Source organism: Strigops habroptila, chromosome 16 (assembly GCF_004027225.2).
Source record: "Strigops habroptila isolate Jane chromosome 16, bStrHab1.2.pri, whole genome shotgun sequence".
Taxonomy (NCBI): domain Eukaryota; kingdom Metazoa; phylum Chordata; class Aves; order Psittaciformes; family Psittacidae; genus Strigops; species Strigops habroptila.
In genome coordinates, this window is record NC_044292.2 from 2,350,629 (window position 1) to 2,369,361 (window position 18,733).

The 18,733-nt window shown below is 53.2% G+C and overlaps 2 protein-coding genes across 2 annotated transcripts; one reads left to right on the forward strand and one right to left on the reverse strand.

The window, feature by feature from the left end:
* Window positions 1-1,777: 1,777 nt before the first annotated feature.
* ZMYND12 (zinc finger MYND-type containing 12) lies at window positions 1,778-14,865 on the reverse strand. Its single transcript, XM_030508116.1, has 8 exons — window positions 14,630-14,865; window positions 13,396-13,537; window positions 9,009-9,180; window positions 7,862-8,031; window positions 6,023-6,145; window positions 5,065-5,185; window positions 3,826-3,971; window positions 1,778-2,156 (listed from the first exon to the last, which is right to left on the reverse strand). The coding sequence occupies exons 1-8, from the start codon at window positions 14,767-14,769 to the stop codon at window positions 2,037-2,039; spliced, it is 1,134 nt and encodes a 377-aa protein (XP_030363976.1). The 5' UTR covers window positions 14,770-14,865; the 3' UTR covers window positions 1,778-2,036.
* Window positions 14,640-17,684, forward strand: PPCS (phosphopantothenoylcysteine synthetase). Its single transcript, XM_030508122.1, has 3 exons — window positions 14,640-15,331; window positions 15,824-15,927; window positions 17,063-17,684. Exons 1-3 carry the CDS (start codon window positions 14,851-14,853, stop codon window positions 17,384-17,386), a joined length of 909 nt encoding a protein of 302 aa, XP_030363982.1. The 5' UTR covers window positions 14,640-14,850; the 3' UTR covers window positions 17,387-17,684.
* The last annotated feature ends 1,049 nt before the right edge of the window (window positions 17,685-18,733 follow it).

Sequence of the window (18,733 nt, forward strand, 5' to 3'; positions counted from 1 at the left end):
GGCATCGTGGCCACCCTCCATCACTGTGTCCTCCTCATCCTCCTGCATGTGCTGGGCTGTAAATGCCATTGTCTGGGCCGGGGGGACCCGGCTCCCATTTGATTCCCTGCAGCACTTTGGGGCCTGGCTCCTTCAGGCCCCCATCACTCCTCCGTGTCCCTGTGAGTATTTTCCACCCTGGGAACAACATTCCCAGTTGCAAACCACCCCCCTGGGGGCAGGACTCAGGGGGTGTTGGGGGTCCCAGCCCCTCCATGGACCCCAACCCTGCCCATGGTCTGTGACTCTGTGCCCCGGGCAGGGCTCCAGCACTGGGAGAGGCTGGAGGGAGGCGGTGGCTGCTCCTGGCAGGGTTTGTTTCTACCCCCCTTTCCCTGCCAAGGCACCGGGAGCTGCAAGTCTGAACATTCCGGGCAAAGAAACGCTGCTCTTGGTCACTTCAGGCTCTTTTTCCACTCCTCGCCCCTGGGGCAGGCGCGGGAAGCGGGTGGTGCAGTGCAGGAAATAACTCAAATCTTTCAAACCTCCCCAAAACCACTCTTGCTTTGCGCCAGGCTCTTCCCAGCGCCCGCACCAGCAGCTCCCTGCCCATTCCCATTCCCGGGATGCTCAGCCCGATGCACAGTTGATTTCCAGGCTGTATTTGCAGTGTGAAGCTGCCCGGAGCAGCAGTCGGGAGCTGAGGGCCCATGGCGCAGGCTCAGAGCACCGGGATTACCGGCACAGCTCCAAATCCCTGGGCGCTGTGACCCAAATCCCCCATGACCCAAGGCCCTGTGCCAGCAGCACGGCGCACCCCGGTGCCCCCCGGCACGGTGGTTACAGCCTGGTGAGGGTGGACGCATCCACCAGTGTCTCCCATGGGATATTCAGAGGGTCTCCCATGGGATATTCGGAGGGTCCCCCCTGGCCTACCTGCTGTGGGGCCCCTCATGAGCCCCATCCAGCACACTGTGTACCCCAACACAGGCTGCAGTGGAGGTTTTCCCTTCACCAGCAGCATCAACCCCTTCTAATTGCTCAGGTCCCAGCTTGACGAAGCGCTCACAAAGCCAGGCACTGGCCTCCATCCCGCTCCCGCGAGGCAATTAAATGCCCTCATAAATCCTCCTGAAGTAAATGAGACTTAATCACAGGCTTAAAGCCGAGCCCTGTCCAGCCCTCGGCAGCAGCAAGAGTTTCCCTCAGCCTCTCCCAGCTCCATGAGCCTGCCCGCACCAGCCATGTCCTGTCCCACTCATCAGGGTCTCCCCTCACCCTTCCCAGTATTCCTATCCCTGTTGCCGAGGGTCACACATCCCCCTGCCTGGCTCTTGCTGCTTCCCAAGGTAGAATCCCATGGGAGCTGCAGAGTGGGGTGCACTCGGTGGGGGCTGTGGGCAAGAGCACACAGTGACACAAGGGGACAGTTTCTCCTCGGGAGGCTTGGCATCACAGTTAACATGATGCCGGCATCCTCAGCCACGTCTCCTTTGGGTGGGAAGCTCCGATTGGAACTACCTGGTCTGTTTGCCCCCCATGACAGCTTACAGTCCCTCACGCTGGGCTCCTGGTCCTTCCACACATGGCACACACGAGTCCCTCGGCTCCCAGACTCCTCCAAAGCTCTGCAAAAAGAGAGCAGCAGGTTTGGAGCTGAGGAGATGGAGCCAAACGGGTCCAGAGGAGCAGGAGGGTCTGCAGCAAAGACCTTCCCCATGTCCCTCCATTGATCTCTCCCACCAAACCCAAGAGGAAAACGATGACACCAGTCACAGACCCCGTCAGCCAGACAACGTGCGGGTGGAAGAGGCCATTGGTTTATTCATAAATCATCAGGTAATGAATTATGCATCAGGTGGTTGTGCTTTTGTCCCTCACCCTCACCCAGTTACTCCATAACAGGCTATGGAGGTTGGGAGAGTGAGCTCATCCCAAAATGATTGATTTCCAAACACCTTGAGACAGGAGAGGTGGCAGCAGCAGCGAGGACACGGCTGGGAACACCCTTTGTGTTCAGTGACAATGGCCAAAGAGCTGCTCTGGTAGGAAGTTCTTCATTTTGTGGAGGAAGGCTCCACGTTCATCAGCTTCAACAAGTGCCTGAGGGGTTCGAGAGACTCCTGCTGGGGCAGTTGTTTCACCAGCTCAAAGGCTTTCAGCCCCAGCTCCCGAGCCTGGGATGAAACAGGAAAGACAAAGGAATTGTCAGGAAATTGGCTTTTCTCAAACCTGCAGCACTGGAACAGCGGCTCCGGAGCAGCTCCAGGCTCCAGCGCCCATTTCTGAGGGTGACCTGTACAAGCTGCTTTGCAGGAGAGAGTAAAGCTGCCAACAGTGATCACAGTTGGGATCCAGTGGTGCAGACAGAAGAGATTACTCAGCCAGCCCCTGTGCTGGGGATCATCACCTCCCATCTAATGCAGCAGCTCACTGAGCATTCCCAAAGCTGTCTCAGGAAGAACACAGCTGTATTGACTCAGTCTGCACTAAATCCCTCATTTCCCTTGGTAGCTCTTCCAGGGATTAGACATTCTCACAATTATAAAGCTTTCCCTTTTCTCCTAATTTGAATTTGCTTCTTTGTGGCTTCCACTGACTCACATCACTGCGGCTTCCTCTGATACAACGAGGAGACCATCAGTAACCTGGATTTGACCCTCCAGGACACAGGCAGCAGCAGCCCAGGATTTGGAGGGATAGCCCGAGCAAAGAGGCCTCATTTCCAGCTGGATTCTGCTCAGCACTTCCTCAAAACCACTTATTGAGAAGGCAGAGAACGGGCACTCTGAAGTTAAGGCATCACATCTGGAATTTTTAGCCATAAAAATCCAAGGGTGCAAAAGGAAAACTGAATCACAGGGTCCAACCGAGTGACACAGCCACTGCAGAGGGTCTGGCTCGAGGAGGACACAGGCAAGGCCCATTTCTTGCTCCCTGCAGAACATGTGCCCTGATGGCTAAATGCAGCTTGTGACCAGCAGTGCTCTGCCAGGACACCCCAGGGAAAGGAAGAACCCAGAAAATGTGGAGAACTACAGGATCCTGCCCCTCTGCTGGGCTCTTAGGAGACCCCCCCTGCAGTCCTGATCCAGCTCTGGGGCAACAGCACCAGAGGGACGTGGAGCTGCTGGAGCGAGGCCAGAGGAGGCCCCGGAGCTGCTGCGAGGGCTGGAGCAGCTCTGCTCTGGAGCCAGGCTGAGAGAGCTGGGCTGGGGCAGCCTGGAGAAGAGAAGGCTCCTGAAGGGGAGACCTTAGAGCAGCTCCAGGGCCTAAAGGGGCTCCAGGAAACCTGGAGAGGGGCTTTGGACAAGGGCCTGTAGGCACAGGCCAAGGGGAATGGCTTTAACCTGCCAGAGGGGAGACTGAGATGAACTCTGAGGCAGAAGCTCTTCCCTGTGAGGGTGCTGAGGCGCTGGCACAGACTTTTCCCAGAGAAGCTGTGGCTGCCCCATCCCTGGCAGTGTTCAAGGCCAGGTTGGACACAGGGGCTTGGAGCAACCTGCTCTAGTGGAAGGTGTCCCTGCCCGTGGCAGGGGGTTGGAGCTGGAGGAGCTTTAAGGTCCCTTCCAACCCAAAGCATTCTATGGTGCTATGGATCCACTGTGAGCTGAGAGAGACCAACACAGATCCAGTGGGATTTATTAGCCTTGACAGAGGGCAAACCATGAGCAGCTTCATGCAGGGTCACCGAGGCAGCTCTGTCCTTGGTCACCCAGCACTGCGAGGCTGTTGTGGACTTGGGAATGGTGCCAGGGGAACAGAGCAACTGGCTCCATGAGACACCATGAGCACAGGAACAGAGTTAAGCAGCTCCTCTGGACCCTTTCACCAGGCAGAACCTACCTTTGGTAGATCCATGAGCAGGTAGTGAAGCATGGCAAGAGCGTGCAGGACTTTGGCAGTTTCCCCAGGTTGTTGTGTTGGTGCCTGTTCTCTGATGTCTAATATGGCATTCAGCACTCGGATTCCTTCTACTTGCTGGGCTTCAGCTGCATTGGGAATGAAACAGTCCTGTTGGATGTATGTCTGTGTGCAAGATAATATATTCAAAACTGCCCAATTATCTCTTCTAGACATCAAAGCAGTTCTACTACAAGCATCGACGTGGTATCCCAGCTCCATGCAAATTGCACACCCATTAGCAGATATCTTTTCATCCCGTCAGTAATTGTGTTGATTAGCCTTTAGTAAGGATGTGGAGTCATAACAGCTGCATGAAAAGAGCAACTTTCATTCTCCTGTCAGAACTGAAGATGGTATCGGGAAGCCCTGTCCTGGAGACAGTGCCCATAATGGGGACTACAGAAACCTCTCTTCTCTCACCACATTCTTATTGGCATAGATGGTAGAAAGAAGACAAGGGCCAGAGTCTACTTCAGGGGAGCACAGGGTTGCACCATCCACATGAGCATAATTCCTAATGCTTTATCGTAGAATCCCAGCCTAGTTTGAGTTGGAAGGGACCTTAAAGCTCATCCAGTTCCAACCCCTGCCACGGGCAGGGACACCTTCCACTAGAGCAGGTGCACTAGTCTCCCCCAGCCTGTGTTTGTGCTTGGAATTGCCCTGACCCCGGTGCAGGACCTTCACTTGTCTCATGCATCTTTCTGTCCTGGTGAGAGATTCCTCAGCTTCTCTCCCAACAGTATTCTCTAGATTAACACATCTAAATTATCAGCACACACTATTCCATCGTGTTCTGTTGCTTCAGAAGATAGAGTTGCAAACCTGCCTAAGTGAGATGAAATGTCACTTGCACAAAATTAAATAGAGACAAAGGAGCTGCAGAGAAATGAGAATGTTGAAGTGGAATCGAATGCCTGAAAGGCAAAATCCTGAAGTCGCTGCCAAGGGCACTGTGAAAACAAAAAGGGCAAAGCTGTGTTTCCACCTGAACACCCTCATTACTCAAGTGGCCTCGTTTGCCCCATCCAGCAGAGTCCCCTGAGCATCAGCATCAGACAGACCCGTGACTGCATTGCAGCTGCGTCTGTGGAAACGCCACGCAAACCACGACCTGGAGGATGTACGGATTCTTTCAAATCCCATCTCCAAACAGCTCTGTGCCATAGAGGTGCTTACTCATGGGCTCCTCACTGACTTCCCTGTCCTTGGTGAAAAGAGACATTTCCGGTCGCAACTTGAGAACCTGCTGCTGGGCTTGGAGTGACTTCAGGAGAAAGGCATGCCAGGCGCCGGCCACCTACCCGGAAACAAGTGAATTATTTCACTTTATGAATACACAGCATTTAGCAACTGCTTGTTCTATAAACACCGTGTCCTGCAGTGCTCAGCCCGGCCACAATACCCGGTGTGCTGCTGCCGCCGAGCCGGGTGGCTCGCACCGGGATCTGAGTGCTCCTGTCCCAGTGGCAGCCTGGGCTGGGAGCTCAGTTCTCCACCTGAGTGTGAAGTTTCATCAAACTTCAAGTAATCTGACTAAATTGTTAACAAAAAGCAGATTGGGTTGAAGGTTGTGGGGGGGATGAGGCTGATGACACAGCTGCCAAAGCCCTGTTTCCGCAGAAAACCAGGCGAAGGAAAGCTCTTTTTTTCCTCAGTTATCACTCACTATTTAGAGTGATTAGATAATCATTCCTTCCCTTGCTTGATCCCCCTGGTCTGACAATCTTTTATCAGTGTGACTTTTATTATCAGCGTAAATTTTATGTGGCTTATTTGTATCCCACTCTTCCCTGGTTATGGCAACTCCTTGGCGACCCTCTCTACTTGTGGTCATCTCTTTAACCTCTGGCGCAGGGTACGTGGTAGCAAAGCTGGTTTGGAACAAGGTTTGGCTGCCCAAATTGAACTCAAATTGAACAACGACCTTTAACCGAGTACAGGATTAGTGTCTCCTGGGCTTAACTCAGGGGAATATTTAAGTATGGAAAAGGTTTCTGAGATTGATCCTAAAAGGCCACACTGGCACTTCACACAATCACCATCATATTAAAGGAAATCAGAGAGAGGAAAAACCTTGGGAAAAGCACAGGAACAAAAGAGAAACAGCTAAAGGATGACCTTTGGTGTTACCAACCTCAGCGTAGAGCGAGTTTGCTATGTCCATTTTGTTCTGGCGGAAGAAAATATTAGCCATGTGGAAATAACCTCCAGAGGTCTCAATAGACTGTAGTCCAAACGTAGAACTAGCAAGGTAAACCTGCAATCAATAATTAAAACAAAACAAATACCAGAAGTTTAATGTTCATCTCAAACCTGGGACATTTTTCATTATGGATTAATAATATTGCAAGCAATCTTTTTTTTTTTTCTGTGTAACTACAGTGTGAGTTACACCTGGTTGTGACTGTACAATGTGGTACTAAAAAGCTGCATTTTGGGTTTTATGCAAAGCAATACGATGCTCCCAAATCTCCTGGGGCAGAGGAACCTCACTGCAGCGTGTGATCCCAATGAAGCATGGGGCAGGTTTCACAGAACCATAGAACCCCAGCCTGGTTTGGGTTGAAGAGACCTTAAAGCTCCTCCAGTTCCAACCCCCTGCCACGGGCAGGGACACCTTCCACTAGAGCAGGTTGCTCCAAGCCCCTGTGTCCAACCTGGCCTTGAACACTGCCAGGGATGGGGCAGCCACAGCTTCTCTGGGCACCCTGTGCCAGCGCCTCAGCACCCTCACAGGGAAGAGCTTCTGCCTCAGAGCTCATCTCAATCTCCCCTCTGGCAGGTTAAAGCCATTCCCCTGGGCCTGTCCCTACAGGCCCTTGTCCAAAGCCCCTGTTGAGGTTTCCTGTAGCCCCTTTAGGCCCTGGAGCTGCTCTAAGGTCTCCCCTTCAGGAGCCTTCTCTTCTCCAGGCTGAACAACAATTGGGATTTGTAATCCTGATTTTAGGTACCAAGAGGGTACATTGTATAGACACCTGAACTGTTGAGCCCTAAGGCACCCGTGTGGCCACGTTTAGCCAAAGTTGTGTTTTACCACTTATCTTCATTCCCTTGAAGTGACACTTAGACCTTGCCTTTACCGCATCTGCTTTTAGATTTATCTATCAATCAGCTTTGTTTCGGTGCTGACATGAACAGACATTCCAACCCCAAGTTGCCTTTTATCCAACAGATAAGTTACTCTATATTTTAGCAGTCATTTCCCTCAGTTCTCTGCCGTTAGACAGCAGTTCCCTGTCAGCTGTTATTTAACCAGTTCCTTATCTAACTGTTTAAATGTCTGGTTCAACAGCATTTTCCCCAATTCAATCCCACAGGAGCAGTCTGTCAGATTTGAAGTGCCATCCCCCTGTTCCTGGGGATGCTTTGCCTGTCATTTGATCCTCCAAAGGCAGATGAACTCCGTGACATCCTATTTTTGTCCCATGTGGACTAAATTTATCCAGTGAGGAGTGATGTATACTCACTACTGTTGCATTTGATAGTAGCTTTGTGTGGGTGTAATGATGACATTCAGTTGAGGAGGATTAGATCTTCTCTAGTATAATATATACAGCCCTGTCCTTGCTTAGTCGGTGAACCTTTGGGGAGATTCTCCTCTGTGCCATTGGTTTTTTTAGGTATCCTAAATCTGGTGCCCAAAGGGGCGTCAGGTAATAGCTTTTTGCTATTAGCAAGTGGCTGGTCTACGTCAGAGCAGCCTGAGACCTGCCTGAACTTTGGCTGCGTGTCTGAGATCTGCTGAGAGTCACACGCCAGCTCAGAATAGCTGGAATGCACCACTGCCTTCCCACTGCCTTCCACTGCCCCGGCTCCGGCTGCAGTGCGGGAAACTGGATCAGCTTTAAGGTCCCTTTAACCCAAACCACTCTGTGATCCTATGATGAAATCTGCCCGCTGAGGTTTTCATATCGATCTGAAGTGTTAGAGAAGGGAGAATAATTGAAGCATTTCTGTATTTCAGTTGGCTTACATCGTTTGCCAGGTGGTATAAAGCCTGCTCGAAGTTCCCTTTAGCAGCACAGAACAGCCCCAGACTACGATGCAATTTGTACTGAACAGCAGCACTGCAGTCTGGGGTTCTGAGGACAATCCACTCGGCTTGGGAGAGATACTTTGACGCCTCTGGGAGATGCCCAGCACCTAAAACAACACGTAGAAATAAGCAGGATGAAAAGCATGTTTTAGTTTAGAAATGTAGAGAATGCTGCCATCTGTGCCTGTGCAGTAGATCAATATTGAGACCAAGCTGTGGATTCCCCACATCTCTCCTGAGTGCTCCTTAGCCAAGCAGGTGTCCAAAACCTGATTTATGGCCAGTCCGAGTGTCCTGAGCTCCCAGAGGAGCCAGAAGCCGTGTATGGCATTCAGTATCTCCAAACACATGTTCCAGACAGGTTAGCTCTGGGCAGCCACTGCTGACTCATGCAATATCACACTAGAATTACTCATGGCACTTTTTCCCCTTCCCTCGCCACACCATTTACGACAATCCTCCAGACAGCTCCATTCTGCCGGCAGAGCATTCATTGTGTGTGCCCCTGCAGTGGTGATGATTTATGGTGATTTCTCAGTCCTTACGTGCAGCTGAGGGGAGCAGTTCCCCACATGCAGAGTCCTAATGGGACACTTTGTCTGAAGCACAGAGGCCATGACAAAAAGCTCTGCTGCAGGCAGAGCGTGCTTTTGTGAATGAACCGAAGTGTTCCTCTCATGCAATGGCCTCACAAAATGTTTGCTGGTTCCCTGAGATAAGAGCACTACCACCCACCCTGGGGAATTTAATGCTTTTGAGAGTCATAGGAAGCCACAGAGGGAAAGGATAGATTTTCACACTGCTTCTCTTGTGGGAATGGGCAGAGGGAGCAAACATTTCGTCTGCTTTCATTGCTCTCTCCTTGCCAATGAGCCATTCTTTTCCCCAGACCCACACTGGAAAGGGGTGTGTGTGACTCCTCCAATCTCTCTGAAATGCCCTTGAGGCAGGGCAGGGTAGAGAACATGGCACAACGTTGAAAGGCAGAGCTGGTCCTTCCCTGATAAATGCTAAAAGGAAACCAGAAACCTGACCCAAGGGAGGTCTTGCCCTTGCCAGTGTTGCTATTTAGACAATACTTAACCAGTGGAGGCCTCAGCCAAGAGGAGATAAGCAGGCACCAGTTGCAGGGAATTGGAGCCGTACACCTCGATGCTGAAGCGCAGCGCATGCAGAGCTGCCGGCCGCGCTTCCTCGTGCTTCCCATCCCAAACAAACTCCTGGGCTGTGCTGTACGCCACGTCGATGATGTATTTCTGCAGGGGAACACAGTAATGGGACACAGTGAGCAAAGGAGTCAAGTCTGCAAACTGTAAAAGTGATTGTAACGTTGTTTGTGTCTGTAATTAACAGATGGAAATTAAAGCTGTCATATTAGAGCCTGGCTTTCACTCCTGCTTCTAGCAGGAACAGATTTGGACATCCTCTTAGCTCATGTGGTGTCTTACGAGACAAAGAATCCTTTACACCTACCAAAAAGGGCTTATAAGGCTGCAGCAATAAAGGCTGTAAAGCACAGAAAATGATCATCACAAGACACAGAAAAGATCAGACAAAGGGGCTGCAGCGGGGGTTCGCTGACGGTAATAACGGTGACTCAGAGCATACGGGTTGCCCAGCTGGTGCCAGCATGGGCACAGCTCCAGCAGCAGGAGACATGGTCTGCAGGCGAGGAGAAGGCTCCTCACATGGTGCTGCAGCTTCCTCCCACCCTCTCCCGGCCAGTTCTGGGCCTGGTATTTTGGGCATGGAGTCTGGAAAGCCGGTCAAAATCCAAACACCCCAACGCACTGCATTGCGCTTCGGGACACCCACTGCCCCAGCTGGGTTCGGTGCTCAAAGCTTCTGCTTTTCTGTTTGCTGCCAGAATCCAGAACGTTTCCTGTACATACAGCTGCTCCCTGCCCCTTGCTGCTCCTGGCAGCCCACATTTGGTCTGTGCACCCTTTGCAGCATCTGATCTAGTCACCAGCTCCACAAACCTATTTCCATCTGAATGCCTGTTCATTGCCAGGAGCTCTACAGCAACTGTAGGTGCTGTGCCCCTACAATGTGCAGAAGGATGCCAGGGAAAGAGCCAGGATGATTATTTTATGGTTATTATTTCTCTCTGCTTTCAGCATACCCGTTGCCAACTCCCAGCACTTCTGTGTTGGCTCTTCGCACAAGTGGTGCAGTGGAAAAGCTGCCTGGAAAGAATCCTGTTGGTGCTGTGCCTCGCAGTGCTGCCATGGTAAGTCAGGGAGGCACTCGCTCTGCTCTTGCTAGGAGGCACGGGCAGGCCTGTGCAGCGAGGAAAATACCATCTTACCTCTTTATTGCCTTCTGTTTTCCAGCTGGGGCTGAGCAGAGGGCAGAAATAACAAATCCAAATGCTTTTGGAGGCCAGGTTTTGGCATTTTTCTGAGCTTTAAGTGCTTAAAGAGAGGCAGAGAGAATCAAGCCATAGGTGAAGGAACAGCTCAGGGACAGGGGACCTCAAAGACAGCCTGGGAGTGTTTCCTGGAGATCCCAGCTGAGATAAAGGGGCATCCTTTCTGGATAACGAGAGCTTTGAAGAATGCACCCCAGGGTGACAGCACCCAGATACAGCACGGAGAGCCAAGAGCTAGGACACACAGCACCCCCTCCCTACTCCCTGAGCTACCAGCATATAGACAGTGAGACAGCCACACACCAAACCCAAGCTGTGCTGGGGAGCATGTGGCACCCAGGAGAAAGTCAGTACATGCTTGGGGCACAGAGCAGTAGAAGCTGTTATTTATAAGGCTGCCTTTTCTGTCCACGCCACTCTTTGTCTGATGCAACCAGCACTGGCTTTGGTGCGTGGGTACCAGCAGATTGTCATCTGGGAGGTGCTGGAGATCAGCATCATTCTTTTTAACTCCTTATCAATGGGATCATCGCTGCTTCTCATGATGCAAAGCTATCTTAAAACATCTGCAGTGAGGACAAGGTGAGGGTTAGAGTCTTGCACAGCTCCCAGGAGGAGAAGAAAGGTCAGGAGACAACAGGAGCCCTGCGGCACTGAATATTTAAGGTTGTGCAGTTACAAGCCTTGGGGGGATCGTTAGCTCTGGCCCTGCACCGTTTTAATCTTGCCCGTAGCCCCACGCCCTGGACCTGCAGGCTTTGAGCTCTTTTCATGTGTGCTGCAATTACAGAGGTTTCTCTGAAGATGCCCCCACGCAGTTTTCCCCCAGTTGGGGTTTGAGGAGGCCGAGGACCCCAGCTCTGCTGCAGGTGGGAGCAGGAGGCTGGGAACACACTTGTGGTTCAATGCCACATTCATTTACTCACTCACCGGCACCAAAAATGATGCCACGCTCGAAGAAGCGATGATTTCAAGAGGAAGGCTTCCAGTGTGAGGCGAGAGCCCTGCAGCCATGGCGAGCAGTGGTGCTGGAGGCTGCAGAGCTGGCTGAGCACCCAGCTTTCCCGCAGGTGAGGCTATTCCACAAACAGAAACTTGGAGCCGTGTCAGTTTGGAGGTGCTGTCTGCAGGCACCCCCCCGGCTACGTTGACAAAAGCAGATTTCTATCAACAAAGCTTTGGAGTACAGATGAGGCATGAAACTCAGAACCTGGCTCTTGGCTTCATGCACCTTCCCTTAAGCCACAGGGCATGTTGATGTGCACAAGCTTTCCTGTGTCCTGACTGAGGCTCAAGCTGCCTGTTTGCTAAACAAACACCACGCAGGAGTTTGTGAGCTACGGCAGAAATGTTCAAAAATTATAAACCTTCGGGCAGGCTTTGAGCAGAAGGTTTTTTCTCTGATCATCAGGAGAATACACAGTTTCCCCCTGAGCTCCAAAGGCCTTTTCTGAAGCATTTTTGTCAGCTCTGTGAGTAGGAATGTGAAGAAGCCGCAACAAGACGGCGCATTAAATCATCTCACCCGCTCCATACCACTCCTGGGGCAGCCCAGGCACAACGCTGCTTGCCCTGTGCCTTGCTGTGTGTAAAGACAGACGCCAGTTGTGGGCTAGCAGTGGCCCAGCCGCTGCAGCCTTGCTGTGAAGGTGAGCAGGTAACCAGCAAGACCTTTCCGCTTTTTCACTCCTTAGGAAGGAAGGCAGACAGAGCGTCCCAGCACACGCTGTTCCCAGCACCTATTATATTTCAATAGTCTGGAGAAAAAGGTCAGAGAACAAATGTAATAGGGCTGTTAAAGAGCCTGTAAAAACCTCCACTTGGCAGGTGACTTTCCCCACGAAGACATGCCAGGGCTCGGCTCAAGCTGTGGCAGTCGCTCTCTGCTCACACAGGCGTCTGCCAGCCAAGGAGCTGCTCTCCCTTCTCCACTGCCTCTGCCCCTGGCACCTCAGGAAAACCAAGGATTAGCTTCCAGCTAATCGAGGAGCACTTCCTTGGTCTGGCCTTACGTGGTCTTTTGTAAACGTACGTAGCGTGATTTTAGTTGCTCTACATTCGGTGATGCAACACCACCAGTGCTCAGCATCTGCTGAAGTTTCCTGGAAAAGCTTGAAGCTGTTGAGGACACAAAAATCCTGCCCTAGTAAGACCCATTTAAACTTCCTTTCCTTCATTGCAGACTTCGTAAAAGAACAGCTTAAAACTTAAACACAACCTGGAACAAAGGAGCTTTTGCAGGTTTCCTGGTGCTTGCGGGACATTCTAACACACCTTCTTTGGACCTTGGTCCACAACCCTGCCTGGGGTTTTCAAACACAAGGGATTCTCAAAACCCGACTGGAACGATGTTCCTCCCAGTGGCACCCTGGGATTGTTACCAGCTCCCTTTCAGCTGTTCTGTGTCCTGTTATCCTGCCATTAGGAGTCATACAATGTTAGAAGGACGATTTATTTTTCTGGGCAAGATTTTCAGTAGCAGATGCATTTGGGCGGGTTATTTTATTTTATCAACACTGTGGAAAAGCAGATCCTGCCATCCCGTAAACAAAAAACCAAGAAGAGAGTTGAAAACCACTGGGGCTGGAAGGGAGCTGCACATCTGCACCACCCACGAGGCCAAAAAGCAGAGATAAAAGACTGTACTTAGTGGGAAAGGGCGTTTAAAGTTGGGCAGTTAAACAAAGGGAGGGGATTCATTTCTTTGCCCCCCTGGAAGGGGAATCCCTCCCATCAGCGAGGGGTGAGCACAGCCTGGAAGAAGCAAAACTCAGCTGGATCCCGGACTAACGGCGGAGATGGACTAATTCCTGGCAAGGCGAGAGATCCAGGAATGCTGCTGTTGCTGGGGGAATCTCAGGATTTCGAGGAAGGACTGTGAAAGGGGGAAGAGGCTCCTAGAATCAGGCAGAGGACGCTCCACTCCCCTTCTGGTAGAGGTTTTGTTTAAAAACCCAACCCTAAAGCTCTGCAATAAGCACTGATGAAGCAGCGAGGTGCCCTCCCAGCCCTGCGTACATCAAAGGACAGGAAGAAGAGATCTAATGTAATTCCAGTGGCAGCACTTTGAAGTGGATTTGGTTCTTCTTGTACGTACCTGCCTCCTCAGCAGCTGCTCCATACCATGCTTTCTCTCTCTTTCCGTAGGGGGACATGGGAGGGACGTGCGGATTGGGATCAGCAGCTGGCATATTTGCTTGTGGATACTGACCCAGTCAGCTTTCTGATGATCCTTATCACTAACAAAATAAGGGAAGAGTGGTATCTGTGTGTGCTTGGAAATGCCGTCAGGAAAGGTTATTGCCTTGTGTGTCTTCTGGACTTTCACCCCAAGAATTACTCACAAAAGTCACCAGCTGTTTGCTCACACAGCACCTAATACACACTTGATATTCCCAAACACAGGAGAGGGCTGGAGCAGCTCTGCTCTGGAGCCAGGCTGAGAGAGCTGGGCTGGGGCAGCCTGGAGAAGAGAAGGCTCCTGAAGGGGAGACCTTAGAGCAGCTCCAGGGCCTAAAGGGGCTCCAGGAAACCTGGAGAGGGGCTTTGGACAAGGGCCTGGAGGGACAGGACAAGGGGAATGGCTTTAACCTGCCAGAGGGGAGATTGAGATGAGCTCTGAGGCAGAAGCTCTTCCCTGTGAGGGTGCTGAGGCGCTGGCACAGGGTGCCCAGAGAAGCTGTGGCTGCCCCATCCCTGGCAGTGTTCAAGGCCAGGTTGGACACAGGGGCTTGGAGCAACCTGCTCTAGTGGAAGGTGTCCCTGCCCGTGGCAGGGGCTTGGAACTGGATGAGCTTTAAGGTCCCTTCCAACACAAACCAGTCTGGGATTCTATGACACAGGAGCACGGTGCTCTCCTGCCAGGTCACTGTGACTGTGGATGTTAAAACCTCATTTAAACCACTCACACACCTCCCGACACAGTTCCGTTTGAGCAAATCTCTGACTTTCACCTGAGTTCATCCTGGACCTTCTCCCTGGCTCCATCCTGGGCCTTGTTCCTCCCTCTTGGACCTCATCCCTGCCACCCGGGCTTCATCCCTGCGTCCTAAGCCTTATCCTGGTGCTTGTCCCTGTGTCCTGAGCCTCATCCCGGTGCTAGTCCTGCCTGTCCCTGTGTCCCAGGCCGCATCCCCGGCGTTGTCCCCGTTTCCCAGCCCTCATCCTGGGGCCGTCCCGATGTCGTGGGGACGGACATCCCAATATCCTGTTCACGGACATCCCAATATCCTGTTCCTGCTTCCTGTGCCTCATCTTGTGCTTTCTCCCCGGGCCCTGAGCCTTGTCCCGCTCCCGCTCCGCGCCCCCGGGGCCGCTCCATCCTCCCTCACCAGTAGTGCGTGATGCGGCAGTGGCCGCAGCGAACCCGCGCCGCGGCCCCGCACAGCTCGCACCGGCGGGACCCCTCCACCGCTACCGCCACCGCCGCCGCGTTGTCACGGCAACCCTTCCGGGACGATCTCCGCCGCATCCGGCGGAAGGCGAGGCGGGGCTCGGTGCGGGGTGTTGGTGGGGGGTGGTGGGAGGGGAAAGCTTTTTCCGTTGCGGACTAATGGCGGAGGCGGCGCCGTGCGGGAGCGCGGCCGAAGCGCGGGTGCGGGCGTGGGCTGCGGGGCACGCGGCGCGCGGGCGGCGCGTGGCGCTGGTGACGTCGGGCGGGACGCGCGTGGCGCTGGAGGCGCGCGCGGTGCGGTTCCTGGAGAACTTCAGCAGCGGCAGGCGCGGGGCGGGCTCCGCGGAGCGGCTGGTGGCGGCGGGGTACGCGGTGTGCTTCCTGCACCGCGCCCGCTCCGCCTTCCCCTGGGCGCGCAGCCTTCCGCAGCACGGAGCCGCGCTGCTCGACGCCTTCCGCCTCACCCCCGGCGACACCCCGGCAGTGGCCGCTGATCCCGCGGCGCTCCCCGCGCTGCTGCCCGCACTGCGGGATTACCACCGCGCCACCGAGGAAGGGGTGCTGCTGCCCATCGAGTTCACCGCGCTCGAGGAGTACCTGGAGCTGCTGCGCGCCGCTGCTCGAGCGCTGGCGCCGTTCGGTACGGGAAGGGGAACGGGAACGGGATGAGAGGGAGGGGACGGGGCGGACATGGGGCTGTGGGAGACACCGGGCAGCGCAGGAGGAAGGGACCGTGGGGTCCCCGACGTGAGGGGACAAGGCGGACCCAGGGGAAGCGCAGGCGGGAGCGGCTGTGAGGTCCCGGTGCGGGAGGGGATGTGGCAGCCCCGGGAGGTACCCGGTGCGGGAGGGGATGTGGCAGCCCCGGGGGCGCTGTGTGAGGGAATGGGGGTGCCCATGGGTGCTCCTGCGCCTTAGTGACAGGGTCTTGGTCATCCTCGGGGGCTATTGGGGCTTGGTGTGAGGGGGTGAGGCAGCCCTGGTGGGTGACAGTGGGTCTGAGAGGACCCCTGCTTGGACAGTGGCTGTAGGTGATGGGGGGCTCTATAGGGTGTTGGCAGCCTGGCCAGCTCTGGTCCATCCCAGGGCCTGGGTCAGCAGCGGTGGGTGACCACACTTCTATTTCTCACAGGTTCCAGTGTCATGTTCTACCTGGCAGCCGCTGTGTCCGATTTCTACATCCCGACCTCGGAGATGCCTGAGCACAAGATCCAGTCCTCGGAGGGACCCCTTCAGGTGAGGCCTCCCTGGGCATGGACCCCCTGAGTGCCCGCTGTCCAGGACACTGGTGTCACTGGCTGCCCAGGGACTGGCTGCGGATAAGACCTGGGAAAGGTTGCAAAGCAGTGTTTTCGCTTGGAATGGGAGGTTGAATTTCCACCGGAGCAGAATCCCACGGAAAGAGGGGAGTTGCATGGTTTTGTTCTTCCCTTGCACCAAGGGGTGAGGATAACGGGGCAAAGCAGGGTCAGTCCTGCTCTGGTTGTACATCAAAAACTGTGCGGTGCAGTTGATATGCTGGAGGGAAGGGATTGGATCTAGAGGGACCTGGGCAGGCTGGAGAGGTGGGACCATGTGAACGTCGTGGAGTGCTAAAAGGCCGGGTGCAATTCCAAGCACAAACACAGGCTGGGGGAGACTGGATGGAGCAGCCCTGACATGAAGGACTTGGGGGTGTTGGTCAATGAGAAGCTCCCCATGACCCGGCTTCAGTGTGTGCTTGAGCCCAGAACCCCCCCTGTGCTGGGCTGCACCCCCAGAGCGTGAGCAGCAGCTCAGGGAGGGGATCCTGCCCCTCTGCTGCGCTCTGGGGAGACCCCCCCTGCAGTCCTGATCCAGCTCTGGGGCAACAGCACAAGAGGGACGTGGAGCTGCTGGAGCGAGGCCAGAGGAGGCCCCGGAGCTGCTGCGAGGGCTGGAGCAGCTCTGCTCTGGAGCCAGGCTGAGAGAGCTGGGCTGGGGCAGCCTGGAGAAGAGAAGGCTCCTGAAGGGGACACCTTAGAGCAGCTCCAGGGCCTAAAGGGGCTACAAGAGACCTGGAGAGGGGCTTTGGACAAGGGCCTGCAGGGACAGGACAAGGGGAATGGCTTTAACCTGCCAGAGGGGAGATTGAGATGAGCTCTTAGGCAAAAAATCACTTGAGAACACCCTGCTTATTGTTAATACCAGGCTGATGATTTAACTTTATGGTGCACACTGGTGACATTTTAACCTTGTTTGGGGAGATGTGGCCAAATACTGTCTTGGGAAACTTCCCAGTGGAAATATAATATGAACTGAAGCTGGAATTTCCCAGTTCCTCCTGTCTCGTACTAAAACACATCACCATGTTTTTACTGAAACTTTTCTCTGCTCTCTTTCCCCAACGTAGATCACACTGAAGATGGTGCCAAAAATGCTGTCTCCTCTCGTCAAAGAATGGGCCCCAGAGGCATTTGTTATCTCCTTTAAACTGGAGACGGATCCCTTGATCTTAATCGATAAATCCAGGCAGGCTCTGGAGAAATACCATCACCAGGTGGTGGTAGCAAATATCCTGGAGTCCCGGAGAACCTCCGTTATTATCGTCACCAAAGACTCACAGACTCCGTTATCTCTTTCCGATGAGGAAATAGCTCAAGGCATGGAAATAGAGGAGAAGATAGTGAACTATCTGCAGGGCCAGCACACCCTCTTTATAGAGAAGAAGGTCTGAGGACCAGCTCTGAATGAAACTGGAGAGATTTTCTGTCCCAGGTAAATGCTCAGCGGAACCTGATGTGAAAAGCTGCCGTCCAGAACAGCATCACTTCTCTGCACCGTGGTAATGGTTATTGTTGCTTGTTTTGAAAAATCAAAATACACTGAAGTGAAGCCGTGCCAGAGGATGGTATTCCTTCTGGTGTTTAAAGAAGGAAAGGATATGTTGCTTTATTCCTGTTCTGTGGACTGGGAGAACTGGGAGGTGGAGAAATGTTATCTATGTCTGTATATAAAAGATTTTCTTGAATCTGCCTCTTCAAAGTTTCTTTTGGGATTGTTGGATGGAAGGAGCGGGGCTTGGCAGAAAATGTGCTGGTTTTGTGGCTGGAGTGGAGTGACAGAGCTGGCAATCACCTGGTATTGACAGTGGATGGTGAAACAAGTGTGGTGAAAGATGGAGAATGAGGTGGTACCAACTTTGGAGAGCATTCCTTGCTCCAGGGGCGATCCAGTGGTCCTGTGCTTCAAGAGCTCTGTGCAGAAACAAGCTTCAAAGCCTAGGTACTGTAGTAATGTCCATGAAGCAGCTGTTCCACAAAGGTTTTCCTTCCATTATGGGTGTTTGTAGGTTGCTGGTGGGGATAAAGGCAAGGAGCTGTGGCATGGAGCGCGGGCAGTGGTCTCTGAGCGTGGTGTGGGACAAGAGGTTGGAGAAAGGAGTTGGTGGGAAGGTGAAAGCAGGTGGGGTGGTGGTGATGAGCTTGGGAGGAGAACTGCCTCCTGGCTGTTTGGATGGGGTTGGGACCATGACATTCCTGGTTGTCTCTAAATCCTGCTTCCATATGATTACCAACTCCAAGCATATATTCTTCATGCTTGCAAGAAGCAGTGTGGAATTTTGGGGTAAAAAACCTAAACTGCAGCTCTACTGCTGTCCATTGTGTGCCTATTTACAGGCTTTCTTTGAAATAAATTCACTGGAAGCCTGTAAGGAAAGGCAGTAGTGCACAGGAACACTGTTCTTACACTAGAAGCCTCTCCAGGTGAGACTGTGATCTATTTAAAACTACCCGGTGTGCAGGTAATGACACTGGTCACCTGAAAATTGAGTGTGCTCATGAAATGAGAATAAATGCAGAAGAGCAAGAAAAGAGTGTGAGGATGGGCTCAGCGGATCAGGAGGGAGCACTGAATGCTAAAGGATACTGGGGAAGGATGTGTTCAGTGGTGGGAGAAACAGTCCAGGTGAGTCAGGAGTGCAGGGGCACAGCTAGCAACAGCCAGGACAAGGAACTAACAGTGTCTACACGGCTGGGATGGATACTTGCAGAAGGTGGAGAGAACTGAAGTTCATGGATGT